Raw genomic sequence first — 18,434 nt, forward strand, 5'->3', positions numbered from 1 at the left:
TTAAATTTTTTCATTATATCTTATCATTTTTTTCATAGTTTTTTCATTAAATACTTTTTTTGTAGATTGTGTTTTCGTTTGATAATTATTATTGAAATCATTATCAATTTTTAACTTTTTACATACTACAGATAGTTCTCTTAAACTATATTTAACTTCATATTTTCGCTTTTTTGAATTTTTTTTTAATTCATCAACTTTATATCAGTATAATTGAGCACTACACTTTTTTTACATTTATCTGTTTTAATTTTCAATTTATCGTAATCTTACGCTTCTGTTTCAGAATATTCGTTATCATCATTTTTATCTATTGTGGCACTGTTGAAACTGCAATCTTTCACCGTTTATAATTATGTATTATATTTTCATGTCTAGAATTTTTCTTACGTAAAGCATCTTTTTCACGATTTATTATGTCCAGTTTATGAGTTTTTTTTTCGTTTTGCATCATTTTCGCGATCAATTCTCTTTCGTATATATTTTTTTTCATTATGAATTTTGTTTCTTTCACGAAATTGTTTTTGTCTATTAGCGTCAATTTCTTCCTCTGACAAATTAAACGTGCTTTTGAAAAAGATACATTTAAAATAGTACCGCGAAAAAACAGGCTGAAAAAGATACATTTAAAATAGTAGAGCGAGCGTTAGTGAGCAAGTTTGTGGCTAAAGTTTTGGGGGGTTTAAGCCGCACACACGAAACACCTCCGCCACAATGCTTAGACTCATTTTCCCGACTAAGTTATAAGGGCGTCAGACAGCCGTTTGTTGGTTACAGCGATCGTCGGGAATAGGAACAGAAATCGGCGCGCAGTTCTGATTATCAGCTGTGCGACTGCGTAGATCGGGCAAGGGACTGGTCTCACGCCGATAACTTTCCCAGGCCGCTCCAATAATCATTGGTCGTTCCCTGTCCTCTCAATGTCCTGAGAATGCCGGCAGCATAGGAAACAACTCGACGTCTCTGGTTGAGGGTATAGTTACCTAACGTTTGGAACTATTCAAAGAAATCCTCGCTACAAACCGTCCACGGCTGAAAATAAAATCAGCATGCAAGGAGGGAAAAGTCAACGAGGCATAAATAACATATTGGTTACACTTCACTTTCCTTTATTCTCTAGTTAGAGTGCATGGTTGGTCGAAATGGCAGATGTCAGTGCGACTCTGTACGATATTGAATGCGCTGTGGCAACGGATCCACACGTCCCGGCGAATTATACACACAATCGCCCAATTCTCGATGGTGAGCAGTACTTCACCTAACTATCTAAATCCTAAGCTTCTCTTACGCCCGAGTTAGTCAGAAAAAAATTGCGGTTGGTCAGCGTAATTTGGTCAGGAGTATTTCGTTCATACGGTTACGCGTCCACACATTACAGCTGAATCGGTAACCCGATGAATTACGCTCGGCAACCTAATTATCACTAAACAAGCGGCACTTTACCTACTTACTTGTTACAAATTTAATGAGTTTCTCTCGCTCCAAATCACTCGGTTTTCTAGCTCGTAGAAAAGTCTGTGTGCAGCTAAGTTCACTACTAGTAGCATAATGTACGAGCAACGGCTCGTCATGGTCAATGATCTCTTATTTCGCCTCTTTCCGAGAAAAAATCATTTTATTGACCGATATGCTAATTCGGATATCGGTAGCACCCTCGGAATATTCCCGTCATTGATCAATATACAAATTAAAACAGTAGCAGCGCCCTAATTTTATCTCCTACCTAATCGCTATTTCTCCTCTCTGACCCCCCCCCCCCCTCCACTAAGTCGATTAGCATTAATTAATGAGAAAGATCTACTCATACTCCTATTTATTTTTCAGTACGGACGGAAATCAAATTTTATTCTAATTCGCTTATTGGTCGTGACATCACAGCGAGTTTTGTCAGAAGTTCAAATTTCATCAGTCAATTATGTCGATTTAATTTAATTGATTACTTGTCGCTTATGTAATTGTAGCGGTCGCGTAGATGTATTTTCAATTTTCGCTAAGTATTTTACAATATACATTTCATTTCGCTAATTTCCATAATAGTCATAGTCTGTCTCGCTCGCTCTTGTTTAATCTGTCTTGGCGCCTCAAAATGGCCGCATTCGCTCCCGTATGTGAACGGAAGTGTGCGTGTGCGTGCGCTCCACTATTCATCGGCGTGCGCTTCTTTTTTCTTTTCGTCAGTCGTCAGATCGCGCTCTTCGACTTGTTGCGTATTTTCTCGGACATGGTAGATGAATTTGAAAATAAAGTAGGGTTTCTATTAGGGCGCGAGTAGGACATAATTATTCGGCTGGTTACGGGGCAGCATGGTACGGGGATAGCTTCTCTGAGGTGTTGCAAGTAGTGCAACACTCTCAGACAAAGTTTTGTAATGTACTGCATTACAAGTTATCACATTATCATTATCAGTTAATTTTCCGAAATTTATTAATTTTATATTCATTTATTTAGAAAAAAGGAATTTTTGATAACCACCTTTTTATGTTTTTCGAAAATCGTAAAATAAGTATGTACTATTCCGATTTTTGTAGCATTTATATATTTATTATTCTCTAAATATATTTTTACCTGTTGCTGTAAATTGACCCAACTTTTAAGCATTTATCATTTTTAATGATATAATCAGAGCACCCGTTGTCTTAACCCATTAAGGCCCAAATGTCCTAAATTTTAAACGAATCTTCATGCAGTTATTTTTCATATTATCTGCACCAAAAAAAATTTCCAACACATCATATCCGACGTAAAATTTGATGTTCTTTCAGAATATGGCTTCAGAATTTGTCTAAAGTCACTGCTAAAAAAGTTATAATTAAATATTTGCAAAAGAAAGCGATTTTTTCAACTTAAAAAGATTTTTTATTCAAAATTTTTTAAAGAAATTGATAAAGATGCACATCTTTTTACAGCTAGAAACGTGTCCTCGAGTCCTAGATTTTAAGACATATGGGGTACAAAATCGAAAATCCAACATGGCGGTTCTCAAAATGGCGTCTGAAGTGATAATTTTTTTGAAAAATTTCAGGATGCTATAACTTGAAAACTATGAGCTTTTCTGAAAAAATGCTTAGAATGAAAAGTTTTTAGAATTCATCAAGAAATACACTGGAATTTGTTCAGATTTTTTTTCATGAAATTTTGAAAATTTTTTTTTTTGGTTTTTTGAAAATTTTTAAAAATTTATAAAAAATTCTGGAAAAATTCCAGTGTATTTTTTGATGAATTCTAAGTATTTTTTGTTCTTTCTAATTTTTTCCAAAAGTTGATAGTTTTTGAGAAAAAAATTTCAAATATTTTGCATGCTGTATTCCGTAAATCCAAAATACAGAAATCTGAAAGCATATATCATTGATTAGGAAAAATGAGGCGTCTTGTAAATTCCGTTAGCCGTTGATAAATTTCAACGTTGCCCAATCCTAACCGCGTGGAGGTGGAATCACAAGGATCTTTTGTTTTGTTTTTTTTTTCATTTTTTTGTTTTTTTGTTTTTTTTCTTGTGTTTTATTTCTTTTGTGTTTTTTTTAGTCCTTTCAGGTCTTTTCGATATTATTTTGTTTTCTCCCGTCATTACTTTCTCATTTGCTTTTTCTTTTCATATGATAATGCTAACATAAGTTTTGCCTTTCCGCGAATTATTCACCATAGTTTTCGAATGACTAATCACTTCTTATGTTTTGCTGTAAAACAAGATAAGCATTGGTAAGTATTACATTCAGTACATTTTTTTGTGGTCCTTTTACCACAACTTTTACTATTGGTACAATATTTTTTTCCCGGGGCTGTTTCATATCTATGTCTTTCCAAATTGTAACTTGATTTTGCTAAGTAGCTTTCAGCAACAGCCTGTGCTGTGTCTTTCGTTCCTATTTTTTTGTCATGAGTTACCAAATTCTCCAGAACAGTAGCATTCGTTATCGAAGATTGAATGAGTCTCATAAAAATAACCCACGTCCATTTTTTAGATCTTATAGGACTTCTCAAATTACTACAATGCGAGTCGTGAAGATCAACACCGCCCATATATTGATTGTAGAATGTGAAAGCTCTTGGAAATTCTAAGGTTTCTTTCTTTTTTTGTTCTTTAGAATATCTTCTCACCGTTCCGAAAGGCCTTACACTAGCACAAGTTGAAAGAACCGAAAGGGGCTTCGAGTACATAACGGTTATATAATTCAAACCACTGTTTTTATCATATTTTGAAACGAACGTTCCTCTCTTGGATTTTTTATCAATTTCATTCGTAGTTTTTATTCGGTTTGATCTCACAGTTCCTGTAGCTCGTAATCCTATATTTTTCAAATGTACCAATAAATCTGGACCAGTAAAGAAATTATCAAATGTAAGATGATATTGATACAATTTTCTTGGAGTGACTATCAGAAGCAAGTTTTGAACCATTTGAAGAACTACTCGGCTACCTAAAGCGCATTTACTAAGTTTTGGGTTCGTCTCTGAAGCATAAATATTCGTCCCTTTTCCGCAATAAATATCGCAGTCTAAGAGAAACCCATTGACCATACATAAAGCCCACATTTTTATCCCAAAACGATCAAGTTTATTTTGTATGTACTGCTTCAAGACCGTTCGACCATAGAACTTAATCATCATCTCATCAACGGATAGAGCTGTTGAAAAGTAACCAAAGCATTTTATATTCTTTCTAAAAATCTCTAATGGCTTTCGGACACGCCAAGCTCTGTCATTTGAGTTACCATCGCTATCTTTAGACATTTTAATTTTTTCTTTGATAGTAGAATATTTATTTCTTGACATAGCAGCAGCTATAGGTTCACAACGTAAAAGTGGCAGTCTGGACCAATAATCCTTTTGGGATTTTCTGCCATTGAACATAGATGTAATTAATATCCCAACAAAAACATCTAGCTCTTCAATCGTAAGATCATATCCATTTTCACGAGTAGCATCAACAATAACTTCCTTCAACTCTAAAGAAAAAAATAGTTGAAATAGATCTACCAAAGAAGAATCGCGAATTTTATTTTGAACATTTGTTGGGAGCAATAAAGCATTATCAGGAGTATCATTGATAACACATTCACCATCCACCCATTCATACTCATGGTCTGGTTCTAATTTTTCTTGGTTCTCACCATAAGTGTCCAAAACTTTACGATAAGATATACCAGGAACATCACCCGATAATTCTGAGTACTCGTGTAATACATTTTCATCCTGAAAATCTGTAATAGCAGCATGATCTGCGACACCTACTTCTTCAGATTCAACATCCGAATCTGACTCGCCGGAATAATCGGCAGAAGGAAGAATGATTATTCGAGAATTTTCATCTTCCTCAACACATACATTTGATTTTATTCGAGACGATTTCCTTTTTTTTGCCGTACTCGACATATTTTGTACACGGCAATGTTCAAAAAATTACGATAAAAAGGAAAATCTCTTTCAACTCCTATGAGCAGCACTGTTCAAGAAGATGAAAATGGAATCGACTTATGCGTACTCTTATTATTTTCGGAAATAATGAAATGAAAATTTTTCAAAGAACATAGAAAAAACGATAATGATTTCGCAATTCTATTCTCTCAAAGAAAAATGTAGTAAAAATCACTATTTAACGATTAACGGTCAAGTGACTTTAAAAGAATGGGTCTACTGTATTACACACTGTACCCTTTAGTCAAACTCATAATCTTATTGGGTAACTCGCTTTTACTTACAGAGTAAGCTTCTCTGTTCTGCTCATGGACGGCGACCCAGCGGAAGCCGATTAACATATGCATGTATATACATATATATAACATGTTTATGATTTTTTTTCTCGAAAACTATCAACTTTTGGAAAAAATTAGAAAGAACAAAAAATACTTAGAATTCATCAAAAAATACACTGGAAAAAAAAAATTTTCAAAATTTCATGAAAAAAAATCTGAACAAATTCCAGTGTATTTCTTGATGAATTCTAAAAACTTTTCATTCTAAGCATTTTTTCAGAAAAGCTCATAGTTTTCAAGTTATAGCATCCTGAAATTTTTCAAAAAAATTATCACTTCGGACGCCATTTTGAGAACTACCATGTTGGATTTTCGATTTTGTACCCCATATGTCTTAAAATTTAGGACTCGAGGACACGTTTCTAGCTGTAAAAAGATGTGCATCTTTATCAATTTCTTTAAAAAATTTTGAATAAAAAATCTTTTTAAGTTGAAAAAATCGCTTTCTTTTGCAAATATTTAATTATAACTTTTTTAGCAGTGACTTTAGACAAATTCTGACGCCATATTCTGAAAGAACATCAAATTTTACGTCGGATATGATGCGTTGGAAATTTTTTTTGGTGCAGATAATATGAAAAATAACTGCATGAAGATTCGTTGAAAATTTAGCACATTTGGGCCTTAATGGGAGCTAAGTTATTTCTAAATCACGATTACCATTCGTCTCGCTTCTTTTCGTCACGTTCTCTATTGATACCTACACGCTCGCTCCTTCGTTATTCTGCTTGCTCATTCCGGCTTGTTGACCATGTCGTACTTTGCCGTGAACTCTGCTATGGCTACCTCTGATCCCTACCTAGCCGTCACCTTAATATCCTCTTGCGCAGTGACCGACTTTTAAACGCGTTTGATCTCCTTTCTTCAGATATCTTTTGATTTTTCAGCTTAGCCAATTTAATTTTGTTTCTCACATAGTCGGCTCTTTCCTTTAACGTGTCAATTAGATTGCTAATATAACTATATGAATCTGGTATTGTATTAAACATGTAATTTAATTTTTTTTCGCTTAATTTTGTCCCTGCACTCTTTAACTCATTTACAGTTTTGTCAAACTTATTGAAAAATTCTTCTGATTTACTTATTATGAATTATTTAGCTTTAATTTTGTAGTAATTTTCTGCAAACTATTTGTAGTCATTGACACTTTTAAATACATACCATCTAACTTCTTTATTATACCGTATGACGTTTCTTCATCTCCCACAAAATCTAATTACTTATTCGATATATCACTGCAAATGTGATTCATGGCCTTTACATTCTTCTCGATCCATTTTTCTTCTTTGTGTATAGCTTCTTTCTTTCTTCGCATTAACTTATCACATTTCTTAAATTAAAAATATAACGTGATTCTCTTTTTTTACATATTATAATCTTGTCTATCAAACATTGGTATCGTAATTTCACATTTGTCCGCCATGTTTTCTTCTTGTCAGCTCTCGAACATTCCTTCGTGTTCAGACTCTCTTTGCTTTCCTGTTTTTGTCCACGGGTACACTTATTTCGACGGTTTTACTTATTACTCAAGAGTGTGCTTAGGTTAAGTGTGATGAGACAGAAACACGCTCTACTACCATATTTGGATAAATAAATAGAGCTGTAATTGAAAGAATAGAAAAAGATAAATTTGAATATTAACTAATTGTCAGTGCTATAATTGTGAGCTTCTTGGTCATAGGGCTAATAACGCCGAATCAGACGAAGGAGTGACTAAAACAACAAACACCTATCATGCAATGTGCACTGGAGGGGATACACGCATACGAGCATGATCAAAAAGTAAGGTGAATTTTTATTTTTCTCAAAAAATATTTATTTATTCATCAATTTTTATTTTATCTCCTTCAAAGTAATCCCCCTCGGATATAATGCACTTGTGCCAACGCTTTTTCCAATCCTCAAAGCATTTCAAAAAATCATTTTTTGTGATCTTGTTTAGTTCATCCTTCGATGCCGTCTTTATCTCCTCAATCGTGGCAAAACGCCGTCCTTTCATGGGCCTCTTCAGTTTTGGGAACAAGAAGAAGTCACAGGGGGCCAGATCTGGGGAATACGGTGCCTGTGGCATCGTTACTGTGTTGGTTTCAGCCAAAAATTCGCGCACAAGCAACGATGTGTGAACAGGGGCGTTATCATGGTGCAAAAGCCAATTTTTATTTTTCCACAAATTCGGACGTTTCTGGCGGATTGCTTCGCGCAAATTGCGCATAACTTGCAGGTAATATTCCTTATTTACTGTTCTACCCTGTGGCAAGAACTCATGATGCACCACGCCCCTGCAGTCAAAGAAAACTGTAAGCAAAACCTTTACATTTGATCGAACTTGGCGTGCTTTTTTTGGTCTTGGTGATCCAGAATGCCTCCACTGGGACGATTGAGTCTTAGTCTCGAAGTCATAACCGTATACCCATGTTTCGTCACCTGTTATAACCCTGTTGAGTAAATCTGGATCATCGTTGACGTCATTCAGTAGCTCTTGGGCGATGCTCATGCGACGTTTCTTTTGGTCGAAATTGAGCAATTTCGGAACAAATTTCGCTGACACACGTCTCATGTCTAAAACACTCGTCAAAATTGATTGGCACGAACCAAATGAGATGCCAATATCATCAGCAATTTCTCTAATGGTAATTCGACGATTTCCCAACACTATTTTCTTCACTTCTTCAACATTCTCATCAGTTGTTGATGTGCTGGGGCGTCCAGAACGAGGTTCGTCGTCGGTGTCTTCTCGGCCTTCTTGGAAGAGTTTATACCACTTGTAAACATTTTTTTGGCTTAAAGTAGACTCACCGTATGCCACTTTCAGCATTTCAAGTGTTTTGGAACATTTGATTCCATTTTTCACACAAAATTTAATGCAAACTCTTTGATCCATGTTTTTAGACAGCAGCAAATCGTGGAGCACGCAAAACACTTCTAACCTTGATGCCTCTCACAAACAAACCAAACATACTACAAAGCTGAAATTTGGAACGTATGTTCTAGACGAGTGTACCGACATAACCAAATAAAAAAGTCGAAGATCGAACGGACGTAGCCCGCTAAATTTCAAAATTCACCTTACTTTTTGATCACACCTCGTACGTTATCCCCTACTTTCACTGATTTTTGTGTATATATTTTTTCTAAAGAATGGACATAATCTAATACTGGTGAGTCTTCAAATTGGTTTAAAATAATTTGTTCTAACAAAATCGAACTATTTTTATATTCGAGTCTACGGCACACCTGATGCAAAACTCCTTTAGCTGTTTTAATCATACGTAAAATTTTGCCATTAGTCGATTCAAAAGGGTAACCGTGATGAACAAAAAGTGGTCCCCAATTTAAAACGCTTTCAGGAATATGTAACAATTGGTGAACATTGTACGTCATTGCTTTTTTTCCGTACAATATTTCGGTTCTCGCAACAAACTTTCGTAACAATATTTCAGCCTCTCGTAAATCAGATCTACGAATGGAAGCACTCATTAAGATTGAAACAGCTTCAACCAGTAGCTGCCAGTGTTCTTCGTATTTCTGAAAAACAGGATTTTGCGACACAATTTCTCTCAAAATTGGCAAGCTGTAATACAATAACCAGTTCTCCCATTCTTTCGATTTCAAATTTTTCCTTTCCTGTAAAGAGCGAGGCAGTCGAGACAATTGCTTTGGCGCTTGAATTTTCAATAAAATTTCATTAATAAAGGGAATTAGACGCTTGAGAGAATATGATTTTTTTGTTTCGTCAAACCAGTAATACGCAAACTGTTTACAAATACCCAAAAAAATACAGTGCATCACATCAGGTACAAATCCTAAAATGATATTGAAGCACGAAAGATGAATGAGTGCCCTATCTAAAAAATCCAGCTGGAAATCCAGCTGGATTTCCACATGGATTTCCACGTGGATTCTTGTGGATTCTATATTGATTTTTATGGATTTCCATGAAGTTTTTCCTCGTGGATATTATGTGAAATTCATTTTTTTGAAATCCAGATGGATTATGACGAACTCCAGATGGATATTTTTATAAATTCCACATAGAATTTTTCCAAGTCGAGTCGAGTCGAGTTCGAGTCGAAGATCGAACGGACGTAGCCCGCTAAATTTCAAAATTCACCTTACTTTTTGATCACACCTCGTACGTGTTTGGTGTCGCGTACTCCAGCCTTATGTCGTAGCGAGCGCGCTTCTCAAATCTCTCCAGAGTACAATATAACATGTATTTCTAACAAAAGCGAAAAAACAAGATTCAACAACGTGCAAGTCCCGAAAATAATAAGGTTTTTTATATAAAAAATAGATACATAAATGCAATTACATAATTTAGCAAATTACCGAACGAACTCAAGATAGTCGAGAACAAAATTAACAGAAAAACAAAAATTCAAAAATAGATAAAAGAAAATCCATAATCAGAATAGTATGAAAACTATAGAATGACAAATAAAATCTAAATAAATTAAACAATTACTACATAAGTATTTTACATAAAACATTGCAAATAATTGTAAGCTAACTTTTTATCATTATTTCTGTAATAGTATTGTATTCGGGTTTTTTTTGTAATTAGTTTTATTAATTATTTCAAATACTTCTTTTATTTTAATCGATTTTATCGGTGTACTGTCTTCTGCAGAGTTGGCGTCTAAGTCTTCTAGTAAAGTTTTTTCTTGTTCAGTGATAATTATACTGAAAAAAAAAATTTGTTGTAACAAATTTCTCGCTGTTGAAATACGACAATAGCAGATCCACTATTAACTTAAAAATATCTCGATGTCAATTCTATAGACGCGAGTCTATTAAATTGACAACACTGATGTTGAGTCAAGATCATACGGTATTTCAAATCTACAGGCGTGAGGATGTTAAATTGATTACTACTTTGTTGTTAATTCAAGATTATCCGTTATGTCAATTTTACACAGGCAAATGTTACATCAATTGCCATTTTATAGATTGAATCAACATAGAAAACGAAAAATCTCATAACAATTTTTTCTGCATTTTCCTCTTCAATTACAATTACTACATGTACCTTATTTACTTTAAAAAGATATTCTATTTTTATACATTATTAGCATATTTTAGGGATTACAAATTATAATTTATATGTTATTGGTTAACGCAGGTAAAAATTCGCACGCAAATCGCTAATACAAGTTAGTATGTTTTCGCAACGATGACTCACAATTCGCCATGATTCGCTTTATTCTAGAGTCTAAAATGTCCTTATATATACTAATCGGACGATTTCCTAGCCACTTGCGAGTAACAAACAGCCACCTAGGTGAATATAATGAAAACTAACATTCAAATAAAAGTTCTGTGTTCGGAACAGTGGAGAGACGATATTAATAAATATAGGAGAAAAGAAAAATTTCATTTTTATTTTAATTTTGATCTTTATTATACATATTTCTATTACATATCGTAAGTAACATAAATTTGGAACGTATGTTCTAGACGAGTGTACCGACATAACCAAATAAAAAAGTCGAAGATCGAACGGACGTAGCCCGCTAAATTTCAAAATTCACCTTACTTTTTGATCACACTTCGTATATTGGGCATAGTTTTATATGAAATAATACCATACTGGTGAGTGCTTTCAACTTCGTAGGCACATAAATGATTTGAATACGTAATATTTTTCAAATTATCATATAAAAACATAACATCATTGGTTTGTTTCTTTATCAAAATATCAAGTACTTTTCCAAATTGTACGATCTCCTTACAAACATTCGTTATTACAATAGATCCATTCGAATATTTCTTTCCAAATATCGAGATCCACGATATGGGCACATAGTCAGAAACTATATCAGGTGGTAATATTAATTTATATAAATTATTGTTACTAAAAATATGACGCTATGGAATAATTGTTTGCCGTATTCAATTTTACTTTGAAAGCCTTCGCTAACTAAGAAACGATAATTTAATTCAATTTGGTTTCTTATGGCCAACGTTTTTGCGGAACTGACTCGCGATGTAGTTGATTTGGCTATGTTTTTTAGTGGTCTGTGTTTACCTTCAAAACGCATGCATGAAAATTGGGAAGGTAAATCTAATATCTTGATCATTCTCGCATAATGTAGCATATGGTGATGTTTTGGCTTGAGACGTTTATGCAAAATTTTATAATATAGTGAGTGGTGATTTTCAATATAGTACTTTTTGTAATATAGAAATAGTTTGGTTATTAAACAATGGAGCAAATATCGAAAACGTTATTTTTCTCAATGACAAATAGATTTTCCATACTCTATTATTTTTAGGAATCAAATCGCCAATCAAAAACGTTAAGTTAAACAATAAAAACTTCTTTTCTGACGCACTTATAACTATGTTTTTCTTTTTAATATGATCCTCATTCACTTCAATCAAATTATTCCTCGCATCACGATTTGTTTAATGTTGTATTCAATTTTGGAACGTACTTAATGTAAATAGTTTGTCGATAAATATGAATTGATGAAAAATTTCTCCTAGTTCAATTCTACATACGCCTTCTAAAATATCATGCATAGGATAATCCCGGAATGCTACTAAATACAGTACCGTTTTTCACACCATTACATTTTTCTTCAATATCTGCTTTATGCTTAACAGAATTACGCAATAACTTGGTATTTTCGTTGAAGCTTTTTTGGCAATTTTTTTTTTCCATATAACACATTCTGCATGGAAAGTTTGAGTTAAAACTTTCATGAAACCCTAATAAAGTATGCAACTCTAAATTATCTCCGCTGAGATTGAACAAATCGAAATAAACAGTCAATGTTTTATCACTAACAGTTATATCGATACCATTATTTTGCAAATCGATAAGTTGCTGTATAACTCCATTAAACAACTTTGAGTGCACAACAATTGTTTTGTATTGTGATTTACAGATCTGTATTAAAAAAATGTTTTCTAATTGACTACTATAAGCAGGTGGTATTGCAGTGATACTACAATATAAACTATGTAATTTACTAGAACCTTTTCGTGATCCGAGAGGGTTGTTGATTTCGAAATCATCATCATATAAAGTTAATGGTAAAACTACTTTTCCAGCAAATCGGCTTTTTATATTAACCCATCTCTCGCTTTGGAAAATTGAACAGATACAATTGCATTTTTCTTTACATTCAATGTATTCCAAAATGGAAGAATACACATTTGGTAGTTCCAAAAAATTTTTTAAGACTTTTTTAATCGGTACGCTGGTGATTGAGATTTTTACTAATGTATACTTTTTTTTTTTAGCTACCATTTTTGGCCTTAAAATATTAGCAACGTTTATACTTATTGGTTCGATAAAAAACAACGATTTCAATGACTTCAATACTTTATAGTAACTAGAATAATTTTCAAATACGTTCTTCATCACATTAATTATCCGATCGAGAGCATTGCAATGCAAAGTTTTACTATTTAGCGCTTGAAGTTTTTCAACAAAACAAATTTTATAAAAATGTTGAAAGGCTCTCATTATCAATTCAATCATGGTAATAGGCAAACTCGATTTCGCGTATTATAATTTATAATTCATTCGGTTTCATAATTTATTTCTTTTATTTTTTCATCATTCTCGTAATATTTAATTGCTCTAATACATTTACTGATTCTAAAACTACTGTTATGTCTAGAGGTAAATCATTTTCAATCATTGCGGACTCTATAGTATTTTGATAATCAAATTCTTGTGATGATTTACGTTTGATTGGAGATTTAAGTTGCGTACTGATAAAATGAAATTTACTATGTTTAATAAACGCCGATATGTTAGTAAAAGTTCTATTACATTTATCCGATTTGCAATTTAAAATAGAAGAACCTTTATGGAAAACTCTTAAATGCTGTGCAAAAGTTTCAACAACGTCAAACAGATTTTCACATAAAGGACATTTTACCGATGCCATGTTAATTAAATATTTTTACATATAAATCTAAATAATAATTTATAATAAAATATTTATGTTTTGCAAATTTAAGAGATAGATAATATTTGAAATTTAGCTTCTGTGAAATTGACAAATTTGACTAGACAATTGTTAATATATTTCAAATCGTATCCGAGCTTGGTAAAGGCAGATTAATATCATTAAGAAGTTCTTTAATATTTTACGCTACCGGATCCCAACGTGTGCCAAATCGATAAATACCGTGTTGCAGCAAAAGCCATAAATGGTGACTTTGCGACGGATACTCGGCACAAAAAACGTGAAACGCTTTGAAGCAGAGATCTATAGCTTCGAGCAAAGTAGGTATCTTGTATTCGTTGTTTTCTATCATAACATAAACAGACTCGATTTGGTAGTCTTCCTCACCGATTGTAATTACGTACGGTTGTAATCTGATTCTTTTGCTGATACAAAATAGTCTATTTTCTTTTGTTTTCTCAATGTCGCCATACATCTGCAATTTAATTTTTTTAATTATAATTTATAAATAACATAAGATAATGATAATAAAAAGTTATCTGATAAAACGATGACACATTAAAAACCTTTGCATGAACAATAATCCCTTCGAAGCTCTCCATACACGATGGCTTCCAAAGCTTCCTCTTCTCTTGGGAGATTCTTGCAGTAGAAGTTAGCATAAAAGATAGTAAGAGTAATTCAATATAAATCTTGGAATCTGAAATTAAACACAAATGACTGATTGAAAACTATTGTATAGCAGTACAATATTAAAAAAAACGAATGTACCGTCGGATAATTTTTCTTGTTCTAATAAGTCTTTTAAATTGTTGCACAAATCTTCATTTGGAATAGACCTTTTTTCATACACTTTTGAGAAGAATTCATGAAAATTTTCAATTGCATTTGGAATTGTACATAGTCCACTTAACGAAAAATCTATATTTATAAGCTCATAAGCTTGAGGACATTTTAATACCTCCCAAGTTATAAATGTGCTATTAATAAGCTTTTTATGCTCATCATTTCGATGCCGATAAAAATATGTGGTTTTCCAATGATATTTAGCTGTAGCCCAAGGTTCTTCATTACTTTTAAGCCAATCTATACTAGCCTGCACTTCTTCAGAAGGAGTGACATCGTCGTCATCATCATCATTTCCTGGATTTAATTGAGCTGGACCATCAGGGCAAGATTTGTAAACTCCTGTTGGTATGCGCTTCAAGTTGTTGTATTTATGAAATAACTTCCCAGTAGCTTTTTGGGAAAATCTGTAGGTGATTGATTCTTAGCTATAGCTGGAGAATAGTAGATGCAAGAAGTTTCAGTAGGAAATAATTCCACTATTTTTCTCCTGATTATCATGAAATCTGCTCCATTTAGCGGTCTGAAAAATTAATTTATATTCACTTTAATGATTGTATAATTTGTATATATAACTGTAAAGCAAATGAATTAGAAAAATTGTTTTTAGGTTATGTGTCATTACCTGTCACATAACCTGAGAACATTACACATTAACAAGTGGACGAGCTTTTTTCTCCTTGCCAGTGTTAAGCGTTGCTTACTCAAATGCCACTTAATGATATTCCTTCCTTCAAAAGTTTCTGTTAGAATTTGTTCGATATCTAGATTTTCAGTGACAAAAATCTTATTAACTTTGTTTACTGTACTCGGCTTATTCGTTCTAGTAAGCGACGAATTCTTGCGTGAGTGGTCTATATCTTCAAACAGAGTAGCTTTATTTGGAGATGAATTTGTAGAGCTATCTACTGATTTTCTGGTATCATTCTGATTGCTTAAATCTTGCAGCGGAGTAGTGACATTGCATATTGAACGCGCCGAACTGTCATGAAACTTTGATGTATACTGTATTTCATTTTCAGAAACTAATGCAGAATTCTAAAAAATTGTTATACGAATTCACATGAGATAATATGGATGAAAAACAAATTCAGCATAAACAAAATATACGCTTTTACAAGTCGCTAATCACGTAGTAAAATATTAAAAATAACCTATATTGTATAGAGGTTATTGTATTTTGAAAAGGCAATGTAATAGATATAATACTTTGCATTAGATTTTTTTGCAAAATATTCTTGATGTTGTTTCCAAAAATGTTCAACTTTATTTGGCGGAAAAATATTTCTTAGGAAAGTGTACGATATATTCTTGATGTCTTCAGCATTAGTTATTCCGTTTTCTAGAAAAAATCAGATTTAATATTGCACAATTTTGATATTTTTGATTTAAGTTGAATTCAAATGAGTCATACCGACAAATATATCCGAATATGTATTATAACCGATATCGAGCAGGAAATCGTATAGTGAATCCATGTCCGACATTTTCTGATTAATAGATGCAATTGCCGAAAAATGTTAGCTGTTACTCGCGAAGGTTATGTTCACAAGAATGCTTCGCCGGCAGTTGACCGGTATTTTCACTGCATATACACAGCGGCACAACTGTTTATGATGCACTCGGCACTCTCTCTCTCATACTCACTCGGCGTTGATCACACTGACCTTCACCAAAAACGAAAGAACAAAGATTATGTAGGATAATATTAGGTGGAAAAAAATATACTGAATATACTGAAATATAAAATATAGTAATCAAGTTACTTACTTTTATATAAACATTATCGTTATTTCAACTTATAGTACGCGTAATCTTAACACTATAACACGACGTTATTCTAGCGGATATGACATGTCAAAACAGCAAAATCTGCAGTTGTCCTATTCCTACAGCGAGCGCGTTGTTGAATCAACAATGAACTTTGTCAGATCAATGGCTTAGTTGTTGTGTCGACAGAGGTCAGTTAAGTCAACTGAGAGCTGGTTGAATCAACGATGGCTATAGTTGAGTCAATGATCAATCTGGTTGAACGAACAATTTTTTTTTTTCAGTGTATTTCGTGAGATTTGAATACTATAAATAGTATATGAAGAAATATTATTATTGGTCGGTATGCTAATTCGGATATCGGTAGCACCCTCCGAATATTTTATCATTGGTCCGTATGTAAATTAGAAGGATACAGCGCCCTCCTTGACTCTCCTACCTTCGTCCTTATTTACCCCCCACTAAGTTAGCTAGCATTAATTGATGGGAAAGATCTACCCCTACTCTTATCTATTTTTCTATCCGGACGGAAATCAAATTTTATTCTAATTCGCTTATTGGTGGTGACGTAACCAGCGAATTTCGTCAGAGGTTCAAATTCTGTCGGTTAATTTATCGATTAAATTTAACGGGGTATTTGTCGCTCGCTATTATAATAGGGGATGTCGGTCGCATGCGAATTTTTTATAATTCGGTATTTCTTTCATATTCATTTTTAATTTTTTTTTAAATTTTAGTTCGTTGTGAATAAATATATAATGTACATCGTCTCAATTGTAGCGCCCCCATCTTCGCATTTACGTATAATTCTATTCATCATTTCATATAATCTGTCTCACTCGCTCTTGTTTAGTCTATTTCGCTCGGTCTGTCTCACTCGCTCTTGTTTAGTCTATCTCGCTCGCTCTGTCTCGCTCGCTCGCTCTGAGTCTGTCTCTCTCGCTCTCAGTAGGTCTCGCTCGCTCATGCTCAGTTCATCTCGGCGCTTCAAAATGGCCGCTCGGTCTCTCGCGTGTACACCTCATGTTCCCGTAACGGTCATTGCAGCGCCTCCTGGGGTGCTCCCGTGTCGGTCAAGTGACGTTTTCCCGGGTGTCTATGTGTGTTTACCGTTGTGAGTGTGTGTGGCGCTCAGGATGTCGCCGATGATGTTCTGCAGCCCGACACAGCTGATTGCCGGCTGCCACTTCATCGGCGATTTTCTGCTCGCCCCAGATGTTTCGGTGTTTCGTGAGTGTCGGTGTTAGTACCTGGAAGTGTAACGGATCTGCATGTGTCATCAACATGCATTTCCGCTGCACTTCCCAGTGAAGTTTCCGTGTTTCTTTCACCGGTCGGCAACACGTGGTCGTGAGTGTGTGCGTGCTCTCTCTTAATCCGTGGTGCGCTCCTTCTTTTCTTTTGAGTGTCCGTCGGATCGCGTTCATCGAGTTTATTTCGCCAATATCTCCGGTGTGGTTGTTCGGGCATGAAAAAGGGTAATCGTTTTTTATAGGGCGTGTTTGTTTTTATTTTGTGCAACTGGTTACGGGGCGGCAAGGGACGAGAATGGCTTTCCTGAGGTGTTGCAAATAATGCAACGCTCAGGAAAGGCCTTGTAATGTACCGCATTACAACTAGTATAGTTGAAATATTTATTATAGTATCAATTCTTTATATGAGCTGCTCCATCATATGTTCGAGTTTATTATTTCTGTTTACTTCGTTAGTATGTATACTTAGCTCTACTTAAAGAAACTGTTTGTTTTGATATTTCTATCTCATTCCGATCGTTTTGTTTTGATTTTACCTGTGCATATGTTATATTTGATCGAACTCTATTAACGTTGATATTTTAATTTTAATTTGAATTCTGATGAACTTAAATACTGTTTTCATTTAACGTTTTTTCCCTTAGTCTAAAAAATAGTTTTTGCTGTGACTGCTTATGAACTAGGCGTCCTTTTTAATTTGCGGTGTGATTTTCTTTACAGTTTGCACATATCTTTTTGTGTTGTTCAGCACATTTCGCATATATAGCACTTTTGTAAAAATAGTTTTTTGTATGCCCCTATTCTTTGCAGTTTTAACATTACTCTTTTAACGTTCGATAGCTCGAATTTGATTACCGTTTTTAATAGTCAGTTTACTTTACAAATTT

General features: G+C 33.9%; 2 protein-coding genes across 2 annotated transcripts in view; one reads left to right on the forward strand and one right to left on the reverse strand.

Annotated features, from left to right (window-relative positions):
- LOC131664014 (N-alpha-acetyltransferase 11) overlaps positions 1–18,434 on the forward strand; it is an 80,863-nt gene that overhangs the window by 27,257 nt on the left and 35,172 nt on the right. The window lies entirely within an intron of this gene.
- On the reverse strand, positions 3,658–5,370 carry LOC131664579 (piggyBac transposable element-derived protein 3-like). Its single transcript, XM_058935791.1, has one exon. The coding sequence runs from the start codon at positions 5,368–5,370 to the stop codon at positions 3,658–3,660; it is 1,713 nt and encodes a 570-aa protein (XP_058791774.1).

The sequence above is a fragment of the Phymastichus coffea genome, unplaced genomic scaffold (genome assembly GCF_024137745.1).
Source record: "Phymastichus coffea isolate CEN01 unplaced genomic scaffold, Cenicafe_Pcof_1.1 PCOF00003, whole genome shotgun sequence".
Classification (NCBI taxonomy): Eukaryota; Metazoa; Arthropoda; class Insecta; order Hymenoptera; family Eulophidae; genus Phymastichus; species Phymastichus coffea.